The sequence below is a fragment of the Lampetra planeri genome, chromosome 42 (genome assembly GCF_965212315.1).
Source record: "Lampetra planeri chromosome 42, kcLamPlan1.2.h2, whole genome shotgun sequence".
NCBI lineage: Eukaryota > Metazoa > Chordata > Hyperoartia > Petromyzontiformes > Petromyzontidae > Lampetra > Lampetra planeri.
In genome coordinates, this window is record NC_136148.1 from 1085377 (window position 1) to 1106798 (window position 21422).

Sequence of the window (21422 nt, forward strand, 5' to 3'; positions counted from 1 at the left end):
GGACTTCATTTTCCATGGAATGTTGTTCAGGGGGCTTTGCCTCCTAACCTACCCACCCCCAAAGCTCCCGGACTCCGACCCAGTCACAGAGCGCGGAGTAACACATTCCGGAGCGCAGCCTCGGGTAGCTCCGGATAAAATTAACTCCTCCTCCTGCACCCCCCCACCACCACCAGCAGTACCGCTCGTTCTCCACTCCCTCTCCTCCGCTGGGCGGCGTGGCCAAGGTTGATCGCGGAAGCAGGAAGAGCGCGCGGAGCGTCGCATGAGCAGAAGCAGCAGAATCTGTGGCAGTAACAGCAGCAGCGGCAGCAAGGCCAGCAGTAGTTGCAGCAGCAGCAGCATCAGCAGCAGTAGCAGCAGCAGAGAGGCGGGCGAGAGAGAGGGAGGGTGGGTGGAGAGTCAGGAGCTGTCGACGCACGCGGAACCGCGGGAGGCGCCCGGTGAGTGAGAGCGACGCGGACGTGATGGGGCTGTGATGGGGCTGAGATGTACTGGGGATGTGATGGGTATGTGATGGGGCTGAGATGTGATGGGGCTGTGATGGGGCTGAGATGTACTGAGATGTACTGGGTATGTGATGGGGCTGTGATGTACTGGGGCTGTGATGTACTGAGGATGTGATGGGACTGAGATGTACTGAGGATGTGATGGGACTGAGATGTACTGAGGATGGGGATGTGATGAGGCTGAGATGTGATGGAGATGAGCGGTGATGGAATGTGATGGGGCTGAGATGTGATGGTGATGAGAGGTGATGGGTACGAGATGTGATTGGGCTGAGATGTGACGGGGAATTGGGGATGGACTGTGATGGGGCTGAGATGTGATGGAGATGAATGTTGATGCGAATTGGATGTGATGGGGCTGAGATGTAATGGGGATGTGAGGAGATGGGGATGTGATCGGGCTGATGTGATGGGTGGGTGGGGGTGAGATGGGGCTGAGATGTCATGGGCATGTGATGGGGCTGAGACGTGATGGGCATAAGAGGTGATGGATGGGGACTGGAGCTGATGAGGGTGGGACGTGATGGGGATGGGACTTGATGGGTCTTGATGGGTCTGAAATGTGATGGAGATGAGAGTTGATGGGGATGAGAGGTGATGGGGCTGGGATGTGATGGGGCTCATCTGATGGGGTGTGGGATGGGGCTGAGATGTCATGGGCATAAGAGGTGATGGGGACGAGCTGATGGGGTGGGATGTGATGGAGAAGAGAGGTGATGGGGATGAGGGGTGGTGGGGCTCGGATGTGATGGCGTTGAGATATGATGTGATGGGGGTGTGGATGGGATGTCATAAGGATGGGATATATGAAGGGGGTATGACGTGGTGGAGGTTATGTAAATGGTAGGTGGTGAGCTTTGGTGGTGCCAGGTGAGCTCCAGAAAGATCACCTTTGTGGGCCTCCTCAAACAGCCTCAACAAACACGCCTTGTTTTCTCAGCGACTCAACGCTTCGTATGGGGAGGGGATGCAAGAGGTGGTAATCTTGAGGGGATTGCCTCTGCGTGCCCTCCCTGTGTACGGTGCTTATCTCCAGTTCAGTGTGCCACTTCACGAGCTCCTAATAGCTTCCTCAAATTCGAGAAACACGCCCCCTCTGCTCTCAAGGTTCCGTTTTTCCACTGTACAACCGAGCCGCGCCAGGGGCTGTTCCCAGCCCGCCCGCCGGTACAGCGCGGGAGGCTCCAGGTTTGTTTTTGCTACTGCACAGGCGAGATGTTAACTACCTCGCCTGGTGTACAGGAGGTTGTGGGTTCGATCGTCGCCCTGATACCTGCTGTATATTTGGAGTTTGCGTGTTCTCGTGGGATTTTCTTCGGGTCCTCTGGTTTTTCCCTTCGCATTTAGAAAGGTGCGTTTAGAGTATTTGGCTGCTGTGAATGTCTTCATTATAAGCCGCTTCGTTGAGCTATCATTTGTAACCAGGTCGCTTCTGAAAAATAGCTACGTAGTTCAGTGTGCCTTACCTGGTAAAATAAATGTATTTATTTATTATGTTACACGCATTCAACAAGTTTCAAAACCATACAGATGACGTGTTGATGCCCTCGCATGCAATTCACCTGTCATTCGCCCCGCCCCTGGCCCTGCTTGGTCCTGAGCCACATTCAGATGTCTTGTCGACTCTTGTGACGGCTCGGGCATCGCGTTCTGGTTCCAGCTCAGCTGGGTACTGTGGTGGTGAGATGTTATCTCCCTCGCCTGCTACGCAGGAGGTTGTGAATTCCATCCCAACTGTGACGATGCCTGTTGTATATTTGAAGTATGTGTCTTTTCACTTCCCATAGTCACGTGCATTTTTGTCCGGGTCTTCCGGTTGTTCCCCCTCCACATTTAGAAACATGCATTTTGATTATTTGACTGCAGTATATTCTCACGTGCGACGAGCCACTCCGATGAGCTATTATGTGTGACCAGGTCGCTAAGTGGGCTTTAACTGATAAAATACAATACTAAAAAATGGTTTCAAAAGTAGCTTGGCAAATAACCAGTGGAAAAACCACTCGAGCCATGATGGCCCCATTCTGGTGTGGCTCACATCTGCCAGCGTGGTAATGTCTGCAGTGACAGTAAAAACGTTGTGAACGTGGCAGTGAGATGATGGGCAACTGATACTGCAGTGGTGTGGGCGTGCCCTCACCTGGGCTTACCTGGAAAGCAATTGTCGAGTGGCTGCCGTGTATCAGATGTCCGCCAACGCATACCTGTGCACAGACATCGCGTACGATCCAGAGCTTGTCTATGGGGCGCCGGTGCTCAGGGCGGTTAGAGCAGTGGTGAGGAAGCTACAGCCCACGGCTCCGATACCGCCCAAATCCCAGATCCAGGCCATAGCCCACATACGGCCTGCGATGTCATTTCATGCGGCACACGGTCACGCAGGGCCTACCGTTTTGAAATGACCAGCCGAGGATCTACGGTCGAGTATATTTGATCTGGCAAGAGGATTGTGTTTCTAATTGTATCTCTGTCGGGTGACTTGTGTCACTACAGTGGCCTCTCGTGGTGACAGCAGTGATGGAGGAGCGTGTGCGGTAATCTGAAGCTTGCTCAAGGTGTCTAAAGTCCTCTTTGGCTCTCAATTCGTTAATGATCTCCCACCCCTCATTGTGGCCCACAGTTTTATATGGCAGGTAGAGCTTTGACAACATTTAAAATTAGTGTCACCTTGTAGGAAGTTAACATTGGTCACACTGCCCCTGCCATGAGAATGTGGAATGTCCACCACTGACTCAGGCTGCCAGTGGAGATGAGTGCCACTGCTATATTAGTCATTCGAGTCGACTGAAATCCAACCGTGACCGAAAAGTGGGCCGTGTGTGATTTATCTCGCTAGTTTGGATCATTGTAATAGTTATTGCAATCGCTAACTGCGTAAATGTTAGCCTTTGCTATTTATTACAGAGACACAATCCGTGTCGTGACGACCTGGCCTTGTCGCACCCCGCCGGTGGCTAGAGCGCGTGCGGGATGCACGGCGAGTGCAGGGCGACGGCGCAGCGGAGGAGGGAGGAGGAGGTGCAGCTCAGAGGTCGCAACCGGGTACCCGATACCCGGCTACCCGTACCCGGCCAGGTACGGGTACCCGATACCCGTACCCTACCCGATACGCGGCTACCCGTACCCGGCCAGGTACGGGTACGGGTACCCGTTTGCGACCCTGGTGCGGCCGGGTACGGGTAGGCCGTGAGTCACTGGTGAGTGACCGTTTGTCACTCATTTCGGGTAAGGTACGGGTAGGGAACGGGTACCCGTACCCGGCCGGGTACGGGTACGGGTACCCATTTGCGACCCTGGTGCGGCCGGGTACGGGTAAGGAATCAAAACCCGTTTTGCGACCTCTGGTGCAGCTGCACTGGAAAATTAGAGAAGGGTGAGGCTCGTTTCATTCCTTGCACCCAGGGCCCGTGCCAGCCACTGCTGCCAGGTTTAAAACCTCTACTTTGGTAGTCTCCTGGCCTCTCTAAGGTGCAGCCCAGGTCTGGGTGACCTCATAGTGGCCATACCCCACGATGCCTCCTTTTGACCATTGTACAGTGTCCCTGTGAGGCCGATTTACCATGCGTATTGTTGTATGTACTTTACACGTGTGTTCTGCTCACTGTGTATACCTGTTTGCTGAACGGGTACACCGTAGGTATTGTCGCCATCGATGCGTTTACAATGCGAGCTGTACAGTGGTCAACTGTGACTTGTAAACATTGGTTCAGATGGCAGTTTGTAGCCGAGCAGCCACCACCAACTGCATTCACCTTTATTTGGGATCATCGGTACAACACCGCCGAGCACCATCTTTCCCTGTGCCTAGTGGTTATTCCGGCAATGTCTTTGATTATATTATAGGAGCCGTCTGCTGAGAAGGGAGCCTGTCACGAACTCGGCCTACGTAACCCACATCGTTGTCAAACACATGGAGACGCATGACCTGTGAGCTCGCACCGATCTCATCCCCATGAGCGCCTGCCTCCTCCCCGCTGCGTCCGTTTCCCCCGCGGTCCCTTTGACGCCTCGCCGAGTAGGCGAGCGATCGGACTTGGCGATCAATTAGTGGAACGTGGTGCATGAGAGCCGTCGACCCGCACCAGCGATGCGATTAGAGAATCATTCCGTTGTTGTTGTTGGCAGTGGTCCTTGTGCGCATTCGGACCCGTGTCGCTGCTTGTTTAGTATTCGCCGCCGCCGCTGTGTTGGCACTTTCAAGGTGGATGCACGAAACAATGGCCCGGGGAAGAGCAGCTGTCCGCCGCGGTGCTCACCACCCTCGCAGGAGACGGAGACAGAATTCAGAACGCTGAGCGGCAGTCAGCAGGGACAGATCCCAGTTTTCTTTTTTTTCAGGTTAAATCACCAGCGGGTGATGGCTGTCGCATAGAAGCGATAATGACTGCCGGGTGGGTCGGAGAAGATGGAATTGAAAGTTAAGAGGTACAAACAAATATAAGCGGCGGGGTAGCACACGGTGGTAATGCTCGTGCCTCGTGGCAACAAATGCCTGGGTGAAATTTCTAGCTCGGGCAGCTTTCTCTGAGAAGTTCTCCCGCTATCCTGCATCGGGTTTCTCTTGGCTCTCTGATTTCCTCCCATAACGAGAAGAGCACACACGATGTCACTGGTATTGATCGTACATTGCAATGCTAAACAATTGCTCGCAAATTACTCAGTTGGGGTTACAGATGCCAACATCACCCCTCCTGCGAAAATCTTGGCAGGAGCCTCCTTTAAAAGAGTCTTGAGACTCATTGAGGCTTTTTCTGGGTAAACAAGCGAGAAAACATATTTGGCTTTTGGGACCGACATCACCAAGCAGAGCAAAAAATCTCACTGCAGGTTTTGACATTCTCGGTCTTATCAGCAGTCAGGCTTGCTGCATAGATTCTGCTGGATCACCAGATGTTATCGTCAAGAGCACTCTATTTAAACTATGGGACCGCACTTGACGCAAAAAGCAATACCGCACGCAAACCCATTGTGTGTTTCTGTGAAGCATTATGGATAAAAGAACTCCGTTCAGTGTCTCCCCAGTTAAATACACATGGTACTTTAGTCAGTCAGGAAAATGAATGGGTTTGCATGGGATGGACAAGACCAATTGTCTGTGCTTTGGGGAGACATGGCCTCGATGCGTCTGTGTTTATCTCTATGAGTAGCTCTGTACAGACACAGACTGAATTTTCATTTTATACGCAGGCTTCCACGGCCAGTATTACGATTCGTAATTAATTTATTTCAGGTTAGATTGTTTCGGGGTGCAATAATGTAGATGCTTTAACTATAACCCTCTACCGAGTTGTTACGTGAGCACATATGGCAATTGATTTTTTCGTGAAAAAAACAAGAGATGTTCAAACGCAAGCAAAATCTTTACAATTTGATACTCAATCTTTAGTTGGCATCTTTGGCTGGTTGTGTGTTTTTTATGGGGAGTGGTTCCAGCTGCTCAACAGCTGACAATCCTCCGATTGATGGTTTTTGGAGCGATGGGGCTGATCTAAAAACCATTCCTTAATCTACCCGCACAGATTTCCGTGGTGGTAAAAATGCACCTCTCAGTCAGCCCCAAAACACAACGTGACCATTTTTCAGCTCCTCGCTTCTGAGGCAGTGGTGGGGGGGGCAAGGCTATGCATTGCTAGTGTGCAGGGGCAGGGTTATGCTAGTGGGCAGGGTTGTGCTAAGGGTGGGCAGGGCGTCCCACAGCCAGAAGGATCCTGGGTTTCGACTCCCTAGCCGGGTGCCTTTCCGTGTGGAGTGTGTCCGTTACCCCCCCCCCCATCTTCTGCCTGGCTTTCCTCCGGGTTCTTTGGTTTTTCCCCATAGCTAAAGAAACAACATACAATGTAGCACTGGTATTGGCCAAACACCCCCATGCTAAAAGATTACCTCCAAATTGCTCAATTGTGAGTGCACATCAAGTTCAAGTTCATTTATTAGCTATAGCCCTGTGAGCCATTCGGCTCTTAAATCGGGTGCAACCGCAACAAACAAAAAACAAAACATGAACAAAAAACATCTTAAAGTGAATATGTGACTGAGTGCAAACAGAAAATCCAAAAAAAGACGGCAAAATATTGCAGAAAAAGCACCGTACATCAACACTGTGTGCAAAAATCCCAGTGGGATGCAAGTCAAACAACAACAACAACCACAAGACAACTTAGATTAAGGCCATCAGTCTAACTCTGTACTACAACAAACAAACATGGCGAAACCAAAAAACGTTTCAAAAATCACCAAAATAAAGCCATAAAAGCAATGAAACAGTGGTCATAAGAACTGTGACCGAATTTTCACAATAAACGACGTCAACAACATGTACTACCAAACTCTGCAGCCATAGCTGGCTGCATGAGTCACTCCACAACAGCAGCAGGAGCATCAGTCGGTTGGCCCCCTACTGCGAGGAAATTTGGCAGAACCATCCTGAAAAAGTGAGGCTTTCCTCGGTAAATCAGCAGCACAACAACAATAATAATCGTACAATAACACTCGGCAGTGAGGGATGTGGGTGGAGTGAGGCGTACCGAGCCCCAATCTCATTCGTTGGGTTCGGCAGGAGATCCTGGGTGATTACGGGGTGCAGGAGTGTGCAGGCGGTGCAACTGCACCAGGGCTGTGGCTGGTGTAGTCGTTTCTTGGCCCGTGCCTCACCGCGCCGCGCCGCGCTGCCGCTTGCAGTGCATCGACCGGCCGTCTCTCAGCCGGTGGTAATGGAGTCGGCATTCATAGAAACAAAAAATCCCTATTCACGTTTTACGACGCGTGCTACACTCGGACAATGAGCACACCGCCGCCCTGCGTTCCAGGTCTTGCGCCATCCTTATTTGCAGAGTTCATCGTTGGGATTTTACGCGGTTGGCCATTCTCTTTTTTTTTATAAACATGCGTTGAGGGGGGGAGGGAATTGAAACTAATCTAAAAACATGTTTTTGTTTTACCAGGTAAGGCCCACTGAGCAGCGACCTGGCTGCCACGAATGATGGCTCAACAAAGTGGCTTGTCACGTGGACATTTAGAGCAGCCAAATACTATAAACGCACGTTTCTAAATGTGGAGGGAAAATCCATGCGACCACGCGGAGTGAAAACACACAAACTCGTCGTTCGGGTCGGAATCACGTGAGGGTCGGGATCGAACCCATGGCATCCCATATACCAGGCGATGTAGTTCACATCTCGTCAACCGTGGTGCCCGGGGGGGGGGGGGGGGCTGGGGGGACAGTGGCTAACCTGTGGGAGGAGGGCAAGGAGTTGTACATGTCGACTGCAGGGGGAGGCCTCGTGCAGTGAACAAGGTGCGCGTCCTTGGTTAGCACTGGGCCCCGAGGGACGCGGGGGGGGGGGGGTTTAAATGGAATTTTCACGAATGGGTCCCGTGTGCTTTTGAGGTCTCCATCCTTTCCCTTGAGCGTGTATATCCCCGGATGGTCCACAAAGGCTACGACGGCATTTATTATACGAGTCACAGTCTGGGTCTCACTGAAACGACAAAGCCATTGGGGTATTAGTCGAGGCTTAATCTGTGGCTTTAATTTCGTCATTCTCTTCGTCTGGCCGACTAAAACAGTCAAAGCTTTAGCCCCCACTCTTAGTTATGAAATGTTGGTGTGAAGGGCATAAAATCCCCCCCCCACGCACCACCGATATTAATCTGCTCAGCCAATCGGTGAGCTCCGTAAAAACATTTATAGACACATCGCACCATTGACCATGTTTGGCCCTCCTCGGTGCACCGCAGTCTCGAGAGTAACTTTACTAGATTATCCCAGTCTGCATCTTTATTCGGATCCCGTTACTTTCATCTCGTAGCAGTCAGTCCCACTTTGCTCCTTGCCTGCAGTCGTCATAGGCCTGGTCTTGCTTAATGATTGTCATCGTCCAACGGTCGTCGTTGAGATCAAATATAAACCACTGCGTTGACGACAAATATCCACAATATCAACACTGCTGCCAGGCTGAGCTGGGTTACACGAGAGGCTGCTAGCTGGTACCCCGAGACTCGCTGGCGCGCCCGAGCAGGAACGTTTGCACGCTGCTTGTGGAGGCTCGCATATCTGCGCATCGATTTCACATCATGTGGGACCAGCAAGCACATCGGTGTAGATGATGTCTCGGCACATTGACGCCGGCGGTGGCGGCGGTGGCGGCGGTGGGGACACATCGGTCTTAACCTCACAATCAGCAGCAATGTACCTCGGTAACAGCTCTGATTTTCGCGCGCGATACGCGAGTGAATCGATGATTAGAAACATCGCTTCTCACGTTAGCGGGGAGGGAGACGTGGCGGTGGTGTGTCTGCCGCTCGCTGCAGAGGTTCGAGATTCGAGCGGAGCAGGCCGTCCTGGTTAATACTCCCGTTGTATTAACTTTTAGCCGTATAATACAGGCATCTGCATCACGGTGCATGTAGCAGATCCCATAACTGTTATTTTGAAAGAGTAGGCCATTAGTGCTGGCATCACGGTCCCTAATTTGCCAAAGATGTAAAATGTCCCACAAATGATCATAATGGCTAAAACCACGTGGCAACATCGGCTCACATTTGTCCGTGAAAAATTGAGCCTTCATGATCGCCTTGCATTGTATGTGGCGGGAAATACGAAATAATAATTATTTTCTGCGGTATTTTTCAGAAGCCTTCACATCGCCCACACCGCCTGACCCTGCCTTTGGTCAGGCAGTAAGGCTGTGGGCTAACGAACCGGCTGTGGCTGGGATATTTTTTGTTATAAATAAATTGGATTTTTTTTCCTTCCGCAAGGTGTGTGGGTGTGCCATTTTTTTCTACGCAAGTTGCATTTTATTTTTACGTGGCAAATCCACCAGATCCTTATTTCAACTGCAGGCAGCAAGCATTGTGACTAAACAGCAGCTGCACTGCACAGCTTGGGGCAGTTCAATCTGTGTGTGCGGCTAAAAGCTGATGGACTGTGAGCCGAGTGACCGCTTACAAACAAGCTGCTGTTTTCTTCCTGCGGAGTTGGGTTTCTAGGGAACTGGACTGCACATGGAGGCTTTAGATAAGAGGTGAATTCAGATTTCATGATTACGATAGAGGATGGAAAATAAAGCTACCACGCAGCTTGTTCCGCAAAATGTTTGTTTTTTCCAACGGCGCCTTCCCCATCCACTTGTGTTTAACAGTAGCACTCCGCAGTTTTTGGCGAACCGGGCGAGGAGTTGCGCAATGCTGAGAAGTTGTGTCTCAGCCGTTGTCGCTCAATCGGTGCCACAGCCAAAGCCGGCGGCTCATTGTCTGCGCAGTCGGTGCCGTACAGAAATCCCTGGGAACGACTGAGTCGGCAAAGAGCTCCCGTTCCACGGCGTCTCGCGTAGATTTGCATTCATCTCACGCAAAGCCAAATTAATACGCTGCTTGGAGAAAATGTCTCTCATCCCCCCCCCCACCTTCTGCCCTCCCGACATTTACAATCTGTTACTACCTCGTTTTCTGCTGGAGGTAAAGTCCAAAGGTGCAGTCTTACATTCGCTTGATTGGCAGAAGAGCCTCTACGAGAGTGCACTCTGGATAGCCCCGTCTAGCATTCGGCACACATTTACACACGGGCCAGACATCTTTCAAGAGGCGGCAGTGCCCACACTCTTCCCCACCACACGCGACTTGCCGACAGATTGACTGTGGTCGTCACCATTGATACCGCTAGATGGAGAGAGGCGGGTGGGCTTGGGGGGTGGCGGAAGATTTAAGAAACTTGCTCCACTGTTTCAACCACCATGCCGGGAGGGGGAGTCAAACCGACGGCCTCTGTGGCAGCTTCAGCGAGGTTTAATTCTGCCGTTCCACAGCACCTTGTGCTCTGTTCCACCCGAGTACCGTGCCAGCCTAATCGGAGCTTTCACGGCGGAGGCATTAGTCATTGACGTGTAATTAATTGCCATTGTGCAAAAGCTTTATTCCTAAACGGTATTCCGCTCACGGTGTGTCACGTAGCAATTGGCACCGAGAACATCGACAAAACACGCGCAGTGTCTGCTGCTGCAGCAGCAGCAAGTGCGCTGTACGGTAATTTGCAGTCCTTTATCTCTCCGCTGCTGGATGATGCTCTCCCGAGCATCGTCTTCCACCCCCAAATTGTCAGGTGGGGGGGCGGGTGGAAGGGGCTGAGCTCCCCCCATCCACCCTCCCCCCCCCAATTATAAATTCTTACAGTCAAAAAAAACAAGTGTTGGTACAATATTTAACAGCAGTCAATGGCGTGGCAGCTGTCACTTCTCTGTTTTGTCCCAGCTGATAGAAGGATTCATAATTAATCATTACGTAGCCTAACCCCCCCCAAAATCAATTATGTTTAACATTTGTATAATATTGATTGTGTCCTGCCTTCCCCTCCTCCCAAGTTTTTATATGCCCAATTGTTTAACCACGGCCCCAGCGCAGCTCAGTTCTCTAGGGGAAAAAGGGGTATTCATCCTTCAGGGCAGGGCAGCTGTGGAGCAGTGTCCGTGAGCCGTGCGTGTAAGACGTGTTCTTGAGCCGTGTCCATGAGCAGTGTCCATGAGCAGTGTCCATGAGCAGTGTCCGTGAGCAGTGTCTGTAAGCCGTGTCCGTGAGCAATGTCCGTGAGCCGTGTCCGTGAGCCGTGTCCGCGAGCCATGAGACGTGTCCCGTATCCGTGAGCCGTGTCCGTGAGCCATGAGACGTGTCCCGTGTCTATGAGCAGTGTCCGTGTCCCGTGTCCGTGAGCCGTGTCCGCGAGGCTCCGTCTGTGTGTAAACGCCGCCTCTGCTCGTGCGCGTTGTGTGCGTTAATTGTCGCGAGCATCGCTGTTAAGAATGCACGAGGACGTCTTGTGCAACGTGTCGGTGGCCACCGGTGGTGAGCGCCGGGCAGCACCTCGGAGAAGCGACGTGGTTGTCGTGGGGCGACGGTTCGTGGGGCGTGTGACCCCGACGACGGATTTTGATCGGGCTACAAAGCCCAGATTTTTATTCCGCCATGCTTTAACTTTGTCACTGTGCTTTTAAAATGCGTTCTGTCATTGACGTTTTTAAACACGGCTAGTGAATGCATATTTAGCTTTAGTTTGAGTTCGTGTCACGAGAGACTGGGTATTATCCTTCCCGTAAAACATGCCTCACGCAGTGGGCGAGGCACCCGTGGCTCAGTCTCGCTGCGTGAAAGCGATTCTCTGGTTTCTAAAGAGGTTAATCGGTTAATATGTACAGTATAATAATAATAAACACATGTATCCATAGCCCTGCCTTACAACGGTAGAGTCACGTTTTAGGCAATAGCCCTCCTCCTTCTTCTTCTTCAGAGGAGAGAGCAGATATATTGGCCGACTTGTCATGGAAGATTGCACTTTACACTTTGGTGCCCTTATCAAATGGATAACGTCCAGATAACGTTGACAGATGACCGGCTCTGAAATTGGTATCTGAGCGGACTCCCAGTGCATAGAAACAGAACAACATAAGAAAGCCTCTAAACAGTCTAACACCATACATGTAAACATGTTCACATTGCAAGTCAAATCACGATGTGTATCTCTCCGCGTGTCAATCGGTCACGATGTCCGACGTTTCGCTCCACGTTGCTGGGAGCTTTCTTTCGAAGCCGATTCGAGCGACTCACTTTCTCTCTCTCTCTGGATTCACTTTCTGAAGAAGCTCCCGGGCGCGGAACGTCGGACGCCGTGCCCGAGCGGCACACGTCACGGCCAGCAAACGCACGCGGCGAAGTGCCGGCAGTAAATGAACCGCACGTTGCCGCAAAACGGCATTACGGGAGGTGCCACGGTGATGCAGAGGGCCCATTGTGAGGCTAAATGCGCCGTGTGCCCTGAGTTATTATGGACACTCTGGAGTTGTGATTTTTGAGCTGGTCCTTGCCGGCGGAGGGCCACAGCCGGCGGGCGCTGCGTTCCTGCGGGAGTCGAGTGCCGCTGCTAAGATGATGTCCGAGGGAATGAGCGGCGTGCCGTGGCAACGGGTTGTGACGCACGAGCCCACCGCCGCCTCCCGTCTGCCCGCCCGCCCGCGGCTGATGAATGTTTTGCAGTCCCCACTCTCTCGCTGCTCACCTCGCCCAGACCAATGTGAGTTTGGCAACGATTATTTACTTCGGGCCGTATCCTTAGTCAAGTCGTCGTCTGTGGATTTCACGAAGTCCATTATCTTAAGTGGCATTTGCAGTGTTGTTCGCTGAGCATTGTGTGTTTGTGTTTGTCATTCTCAGTCTAGTTGGCGACAACCTGTGCAGTTTTTCGTGAAATCTTTGTCTGAATTTAATCTCAGTCTTTAAATCAGTTGCTGTTCTGACTGGTAGTTGCTTTTCAAACGGAGCGACTGTGGGATTTGCCCGACAGTGGCAGCAGCAGCATCGTTCGCTCCGGGCGTATGCGACTGAATGGCAGCAGACACTGACAACGCAAATCTCTAATCGTTGCTTTTCACTGGCCATTGGCCATACAAAAGAAGGAGATGGATTGAGTCTGGCCACATAGACCCCCCCCAGCCCGCAACCGTTCAGCTGCCACTCACCCAATATCAATTCAGCCAATCAGAGAGAGCCGCGCTGTCTCCACTGCTGCCGTGAGGGAGCCAGACGCACTCTCCACTGCTGGCCTGAGGGAGAGCCGTGCTCTGTCCATTACATTAGTACTGGAGTTTTTTGTGCGATTAAATCCACTGCTGGATGAAGGCCCACCGCACAATCCTAAGGATTTACTTGACCAGTCTGTTGGGGGCCGCTGCACGCTGTGGTTGTTGGGGGGGTGCTACTTTGTTGAGATATCATTTGTGGCCAGGACGTTTCTGGAAAATAGCTGTATAGCTCAGTGGGCCTTATCTAGTAAAATAAAAAAAGATTCGTTTTTTAGTTTAGTCTTAGGTACTGCCTATGTGCAGCTGCGCTTATGAATTTCGTCTCCGCTTTGGAGACGTGTTTTTACAATCGTGTGAGGTGTGACATCGAGCAGCAAGCGACGATGGTCGTCGTGGTCAGGAACACGCTTGATGACGTTTCGTCCGCTCGTGAGTCAATGTTAACTCAAACCAAACTATTTTGTCGACAATATAATCCATACCAACCGCTCTCTCGCGTGGAATACGAGCGGCCGGGATGGCCTTCGCCGAGGAACATCGGCCGGTGGCCCACGGGGACTTGTGAGTGGGGAGCTCCGTTTCTGGCACATGGTCGGAGGAGGCAGCAGCGGCAGCAGCAGCAGCAAGTCGGCGCTTGTCGCTGGGTGTTTGCCGGCCTCAGAGAGAGAGAGAGACACTGGATCAGTGCCGGATTATCCAAGTAGCAAACGTAGCTACATATGCTACGGGCCCCGCACTTTCAAGGGCCCCGTGCTAAATGCTTTCAAGCTATCAATTCCGGTTCAGCGATTCTGCACTTTCTCTATTATTATAGTACAATACCGCCTTCAACTTTTATGAACGACTGGGTGTTTAAGGTTAGTGATTTTTTCGTATTATCTGGCTGTATAGCAAATGAAAAAATACAATTACTTTACCATGCAAGTGAAAAATGTATGTGTTTTAATATTTAAGTGTTTATTTTATTTTATTTAGGGCCACTTTATGACATATGCTCCAGGCCCCGCACTAGCTTAGCCCGGCACTGTGTGGATGTGGTGTGCCGGGTGCGGAGGAATTTTCCTGGCCGCCGCACCTCGACAGACACCCCCACCCCACTCCAATATGAAGCCCTGGAAGATATGGCACCCATTATTAAATGAGAGATTTCCGCACCAAATATTTTATAAGAAACAAATCTGTTATTTTGAGGGTAATATTTTCCCATTCGTAAGGAAAGTGAGACAGGTTCTGCCTGCCAACATAAACTAACATGAGATGTTTTAGTCCATCAGAATTCAGAAGTATGGGTCTTCTGATGCAGCGCTCTCTACACTTATTCTCCAAACTAGTTAACGCCGCCTTGGGTTTTTGTCAGCAGTTCAATTGCTTTAAATAATTGGCAAGAGCACTCCATTATTGCGTAATTGTCCCGTAACTACTTAGTCTTAATGCGATCCTCTGTGTGTTTTTTTTGCTGAATGTTATCCCATGAGAAACCGTACCAATGAGATGGTAAAAATTTGCCAAAAAAAACGATCGATTGTTTGAGTTGAATTGTAACCGCGACCAAATCACTGCATCATGGTGATGCGGGGGCCACGCGTTTGGTGCGTTGCTTTTGTGCCAAATTATCGTTCATTTCAAATCACGCAAGCGGAACATTACTTTTCAATGCCGGTAATTAATGATTTTTGTTGTTCTTAAAAGCTTCTGTTGGCTCTCACACGGATGTGAGTGTGGCAATTTGGCGGCGGAGAGGACCGTTAATGGCGTGGGGAAAGTGCGCGTGCTCGATTCCACGCAGTCGCACGATCCCACATAGTCACGCGATCCTGAGTCGTCACGTGATCCCACATAGTCACGTGCTCTCGTGTAGTCACACGAACCTCGGGCGCTAACTGGCAGCCCCATAGGTCGCTCTCTCTCTCGCTGTGCAGAGATTTGATTTTGCTTTTTGAGAATAAAACTTGAAAATGCTCGCTGAAATGATTACTGCGGAACAAGCCAATTGATTGAACGTCATCGCATCGCACCAGCAATTTGTCTATTCACCGAGAGATAAACAGACGAGGGTTTTAAAACCGATGTAAAGGTTTTTTTGTCTGTTTAAAAACAAAAAATTACATTCGGTTCCATTAGATAATTATCAAATCATAATGCATTTCCCCAAGTCAATGTGGTTTTATCTTTCCGATTCTCATCGGCAAGGGTGCGGCCTGTTAAACCCAACACCGCTGTTTTGCCTGATGAGAGGATCCTCGATTGACGCAGTGCAGCCCGTTTAGTGCAGTTCAGCAACTTTGTACTAGTGAGCTGCGCTGGTGCATTTTGGGAACGGCCGTCGAGGAGTTGGTACAGCAAAAATGCGGACTCCGCCTATTCCGGCTGCACGGGATACAGTGTTTCTCCCTTGCACGCGTGAGATTTCACCGGGTCTTTCGTCTTCCTCCCACATGTAAGCACTCGTTAATTATGCTGATCACACCTCTATACATATAAAGGACCACAGAGCTTGGGCAATTTTTGGGAGCGCCGATTCGCCGGGCGCCTGCCTTGTCGCCTGTCTGTGGTCCAGTCTCCGAGTCGTTCTCTTTCTTCGAGAGCGAGCGATTACTGCGTTACGGCGGCACGTCGCAAGCTGAAATAATGATTATTATATTATACAATGTGTTTCTCTTTCGTTTCTCAATGTAACTCCAAGCGTGCGTGACAGAAATGTGTGTGTTTACTGAGGGCTGGGCTTTATGGATGGGCGTGGAAGTGAATTATCTACAAAATAGGAGGAGGGGAGGAGGAGGAGGGTTCATCGATTGTCTGCCGCTTTTTCACCGGCCGGATTGAAGCGGCCCTGACGCGGCAGTGATGAATGCTCTTTAGATGATCTTCCCCATGGGGACTTGCGCACACTCAATTGTGCGGCGTTTAATCTGCTAACGGCCCAATCGCAGCGTCTTGTGTGTAAAGCCGCGCTATACGGTGAAGCCCTTGCAGTGGCAGGAGTGACCGAGCACTGTAAAATTAGTCACGCACTACTGTCGCCTCGTCACCATACGCCCCCCCCCCGTCTAGTACCCGATTAGTGCTAGAGCGATGGATGATTATCGTTTTGGTGCCAATCGTGGCCACGGGCCATACGACGTGAGGTAGTGGGCCGCGTGTGGGCCGCGTGTGGGCCGCGTGTGGGCCGCGTGCGTGCCGTAGATTATGGGGCCGCACGGCACTCCCTGTAGGCCCTCGCCGCTGAGCCCACTGCCTGAACCGCTCCGGGCTGCCCCCATCTCAGTCGCCATCGGCCGCGATCTGTCCACTGCCGCTGGACGACGGCCTGCCAAAGCGTTCCTCGTCTCTCGCAGGCCGCCTAGCGCCCGCGCGTGAACTGATCTCGTGGCTCCATCTCCGTGGTGGACGTCCTCTTGGGCGCACTCCCTCTTTTGCCTACCACCCCGGTTGTTCGTCTCGACCGCCGGCTCTCATACCTTCGAGCAACGTATCCTGCCCATGCCCACTTTTTGTTGCCAGTCTATACGATGGCTTAAACGTCTGTATGCTCTCTGATCCACACGTTCCTCTTTCTGTCCGTCGGTGTAATTCCAAGCGTGCGTCTCTCTCCGTGCTACGGAGCTGCCTTATTTAATACGAATGAAACGGCGCCGCTAGCCAGACGCTCGCCGCGTGTGGTGGGTGCGTGCGCACGCGTGCGGTTCTGTAATGTTTTACTGGAAGAGCCGCGATCGTTCCGTTCGTCGATTGTGAGCAGCGGCATCGGGGGGTTTAATTTCAGCCGGAAAACATCGCCACAAACGGCGGCACACCACGTCCAACGTACCCAGTCTTGCTATGGCCGTGCCTCCAAGTTGCACGCCACCTACTTTAGTCTGTGACGGACCTGGATTTCTGCCCCAATGTGTGTGGTGGTTGCTGGGGGGGAGGGGGGATGCAGTGGGGGTGAAATGCCGGGTACCTCTCCGTAAAATCCAGGCTGAGAATGCGGCACAGCAGATAGCAGTGCCACAAGATGCGGTCAGTGCGTTGTACGATGTGGCATTAGTGCTAGCTGTGGGGGTGTGGGGAGTGGCAGCGTAGTGCTTGGTGGTGTGATACCAACATCGCAATTGCATCGCCGGCGGTGAAAAATCGTTCGTTCGTCAAGTTTAATTTGAACCAGGTGACAGCCCGCACTGAGCGACTTGATGAAGTACGGTCAAACAACCCCCTCCTAGCGACTGACCATGACCGTGCCGATGACGACGACGATGACGACGGGGAATGACGGTCTTCTCTGCAGCCACAGCAATCCATGGGACGATTGAGTCGCGAGCGTCGCGCGGTCAGCAGGCAGCCTCGCGCCCGCTCGCCGTGCACGCGGCTCGCCGACAAGGCGCCCAGGCGCGGCCGCCAAAGTCCGTCCAGAGGACGACGGTGACCCAACTTCACGGCCGCTCGGACCGTTCCGGTCCGTGTGCGGCCCGGACCGTCGCGTTCGGGCCGGGGAGGTGCCACTCGTGCCGGCCGTGCCGTTAATCTCATCGTAAGAGCGATTTATTTTCCCGGGCTGCCCGACGGCCGGCACTCGCGCAATTAAAGTCGAGCGTGTTTGGCAAAACTGCGCTCTTTGAGCGTAATGGCTTTTTTTTTTACTTATTCACGACTTTCTTTTTCCCGAGCGCACTCATTACATTCAAAGACTTTGAGATATGGGGATGGCCCTGGGAATGTTTCCTAATTTTGAACTAATTGTGGCCAGTTTTGCACGAATGTTATTATTATTATTTGCGTTCCGAGTCCGTATATGTTCGGGCTAGACGTTCGCTCCCCGGCGCATGCTCTCGGGATGCACCACACGCTGTTCGGCAGAGTACCCAACATTCCCTTCCTGAAGAAGCCTCCAGCTGCGTGGAGCGAAGCGTCAGAAACATCGTGCCAAAACGACTCAAAGCAGCAAAAAAAAGGCTAAAACGCAGGGGGGGTGGGGGGAGAGAGAGCGACACACGGCAGCACAACTGCGGAAACCTTCATGTGGGCGACAGACGCCCGCGTGTCGCGCCCGCGACTGGGAGCCTCCCAGTGTCCCCAGCCACAACAGACTGTCATAACCCACGTCACCCGTTAATTGGACACCCCCCCCCCCCGCTGGGGGGCAGGGGCGGACTTTGCGAGCCGCGTCTGCCGTATCCGCGCATCTGCCGCCGGTCACATCTGCTCAAGTTTGTCTTAACGGTGACAAGAGGACCACAATGCACCTCTGCAGGAAATACTGATGGTTTTTGCAGAATACACACAGAGGCTGTGTGCTTCATGACCCTTTCTGCCAATAATACAGGTGTTGAGATGTTAATACCAGGGACGTGCGGTCAGGAGAGGCAGGGGAGGCAGAGCCAGGGGAGGCAGAGCTTCACCTGTCATACTCCAATGAAAATAGCTGTTACTAAAAAAAAAAAAATTGGAATTTTTCCACTGATCTGTGTTATAAATGTCATTTCTGTACGATTCCAATCATTTTTATTGTGAAAATCGCCAAATTTGCGGAGGTCCGCTGCAAATGCAGGAAGAGATGAGAGGTGAGGCGGCGACAAGCTCAGCCTCCCCTCTGATTGCGCAACCCCTCAGTAACTGGATGGAGCGCGGGCAATAAGCGCGTGCCTGTTACTATCTCAGTATGTCACTAATGTAATGTTTGTAGACCCCTTCATTTCATGTCCTCGCCTTCCATACTCCAGGTAACTTATTTCACGTACTGTATGTGTATAAATATGTTTAGGCTCGCTGGTCTCGTCATGAAACTGCAATGAAAAAGCACCAGGGGAGTCAGCTAACACATCTGCCTCACTGAGGGGGATGTGTCTAACACGCCCCCCTCAGCGAAGACACGCCCCCTCAGTGAGGCCACGCCCCCTACGCGAGGCCACGCCCCCCTCACTGTGTGAATCTGGCTCTGACACGAGCCAGTGCCTCCCCAGCCATTGACCTCACCGCACGTCACTGGTTAATACAGGTTTTAGGATGTTAATACAGGTGGTAGGATGTTAAAACACCTAGTCATACCTCGCGAAAATACTGCCATAGATGTGCGCTTCTTACATGTGTGTTGCGTGGCACGTACAGTTTTCCAGCCTATGCTATTATTACTCTTTGGTCCTTTCGGTAAAGTCACGTAGGTATAATTATTCTATTATAGGCGTGTGGTGTGCGGGTGTGTGCGCGCGTGTACAGGCGAGCTCTGCTTGGCATCATGATGCCTGGTAGTGCCACACTCGCCGCACGACCCCCCCACCCCCGCGGTGTCTAGTGGGCGGAGGAGGAGGGCCGCTGGAACCGGCGAAGCGCGGCCGCCACCATGGTGCTGCACCGCTCGCCGTTCCCCAACGCGTGCTGCCGCGGCCTGCACGCGGCCGCCTGGGCCCTCGTGTTCCCCGCCTACTGGCTCGCCGACCGGCTCATCGCCATCTGCGTCTCCACCGGCAAGGAGCGCGATGAGCGCGCCCAGGACGCCTGCTACCTGCGCCCGCTCTACCTGTGCGTGCTGGTGCCCGCGGTCTTCCTCGCGTTTCTGCTCTCGCTGCCCTTCGCGCTGCTCGGCTTCCTCGTGTGGCTGCCCCTGCAGTCGGCGCGGCGGCCGTACGCGTACTCCTCCTTCCACGGCGGCAAGGATCGGCAGGCCAGCAGGCAGCGGCCGCCTCTGACCGACCTGCTGCGGCAGGGCGGACGCAGCTTCTCGTTCGCGTCGGCCAACGTGTGCCTGCTGCCCGACTCGCTTGCGCGCTTCAGCAACCTGTCGCACACCCAGCGGCGGTCCCGCGAGATGGGCCTTCGCATCCGCAACGGGGTGGGCCGCCCGCCCATCCGCATCCTGGTGGACTCGCCCACCGACACGTCGGAGAGCAACACGAGCCTCCTGGACTCGGAGCAGCACGGCGGCGGCGGCTCCATGTACGGGGCGCTGAGACGCACGACGTCGCTGCAGTCGCACACGTCGGCGCAGCAGGGCGGGCAGAAGCGCGGCGGAGCGCAGCAGGGCAGCCGGGAAGACATCCAGTACATCGACAGGGAGACGCCCGAAGACGACAGGACTGGTGGCGGCGGTGGGGAGAAGGGCAAGGAGGATTCCTGCAGCGTCAAAATCGAGTTTGGGGACGGGGACGCGATGACCAACGGGACGGAGGCGGCGCCGCCGGAGGACGGGCGCAGGGACGCGCAGGCGAACAACGACCGCTCCGCCGCCTGCGCCAACCTCCTGTCGGAGAGGATGGCGAAGGCCTCGCGCAAGCGGGCGAGCAAGACTGGCGATGAGATCTACAGCGAGGTGGCGCCGTTCTTCCCCGCGGACCTCGACTTCCTGTGCCTGCAGGAGGTGTTCGACAAGCGGGCGGCGGCCAACCTGTGCGAGCAGCTGCACCCCTGCTTCCCCTACATCCTGTCGGACGTGGGCGTCTATGCCTTCCACGGCTGCCAGTTCAAGTTTTTCAACAGCGGCCTCTTCCTCGCCAGCCGCTTCCCCATCCTGGACGCCGCCTACCACTGCTACCCCAACGGGCGGAAGGAGGACCTCCTCGCCGCCAAGGGCGTCCTCTTCGCCAAGGTGAGGGAGGAGGGGTGGCGGCGAACATCGGTGGGGGTTTTGCGGGCCGTCATCGGATTCGCCGTCGCTCGCAAATTGTGGCGGGAGAGTTTGCCGCCGCGGTAGTGTCTGCGTGGCTCACCACGCGTTGATCGATGCCCCCTCGCCACTGCTATCCCAGTAAAGTTACCGGCATTTCTGGTGGGCTCGACGTGGACGCGTGCTAAGCGGGAGCCCGTTCCCGTTAGCTCCGCCCACTTTTTCATAGCCACGCCCACTCGAACTCGCTTGGCCCGCCCCACACAGCAAGGGGATTCGCTCATCACTCTTGTTGTTGGCTCTGCCTACTGTGGATAGTCACCGCCCAAATCTGCAAGGTACGCCCACTGCTCTGGTAGCCCCGCCCACTATTTTGTTAGCCCCGCCCACTGCTCAGTTAGCACCGCCCACTACTCAGGTAGCCAGAACATTTCAAACCGGGGATAAAATCCCAATTTTCACAAGAGTTTTGGAGAGGTGGGGTGTGGGGGGGATTGAGGGGTTTGAGATTGGGTCACACTTTTTGAAACCACTGAGACTGTCCTGTCCAAACCGAGACGGTTGGCGGCTTAACTCCCCATCCATTCTCACATCACTGGACATTATATCCCAAAAGGCCAAACAAAAACCCACCTCCATGATGGACTCTCACTGCTGTTTAATTACGATGGTGGGTTTTGGGCCGCGTCATTTTTCCCCCCCAGCCTTGTGATCAATCCTAGTCATGTTGGTTTATTACTTTGCTGCGTTGCCTGTGCAGCGCTGATGGGATTG

At 53.1% G+C, this 21422-nt stretch overlaps 1 protein-coding gene across 1 annotated transcript in view; it reads left to right on the forward strand.

Annotated features, from left to right (window-relative positions):
• Positions 1 to 21422, forward strand: part of LOC144732283 (sphingomyelin phosphodiesterase 3-like) — a 37780-nt gene continuing 16358 nt past the window's right edge. Inside the window, exons 1-2 of the mRNA XM_078613724.1 lie at positions 1 to 443; positions 19265 to 20630. Coding sequence (XP_078469850.1) covers positions 19389 to 20630 — 1242 coding nt within the window. The 5' untranslated portion in view covers positions 1 to 443; positions 19265 to 19388. The remainder of the gene's footprint in view (positions 444 to 19264; positions 20631 to 21422) is intronic.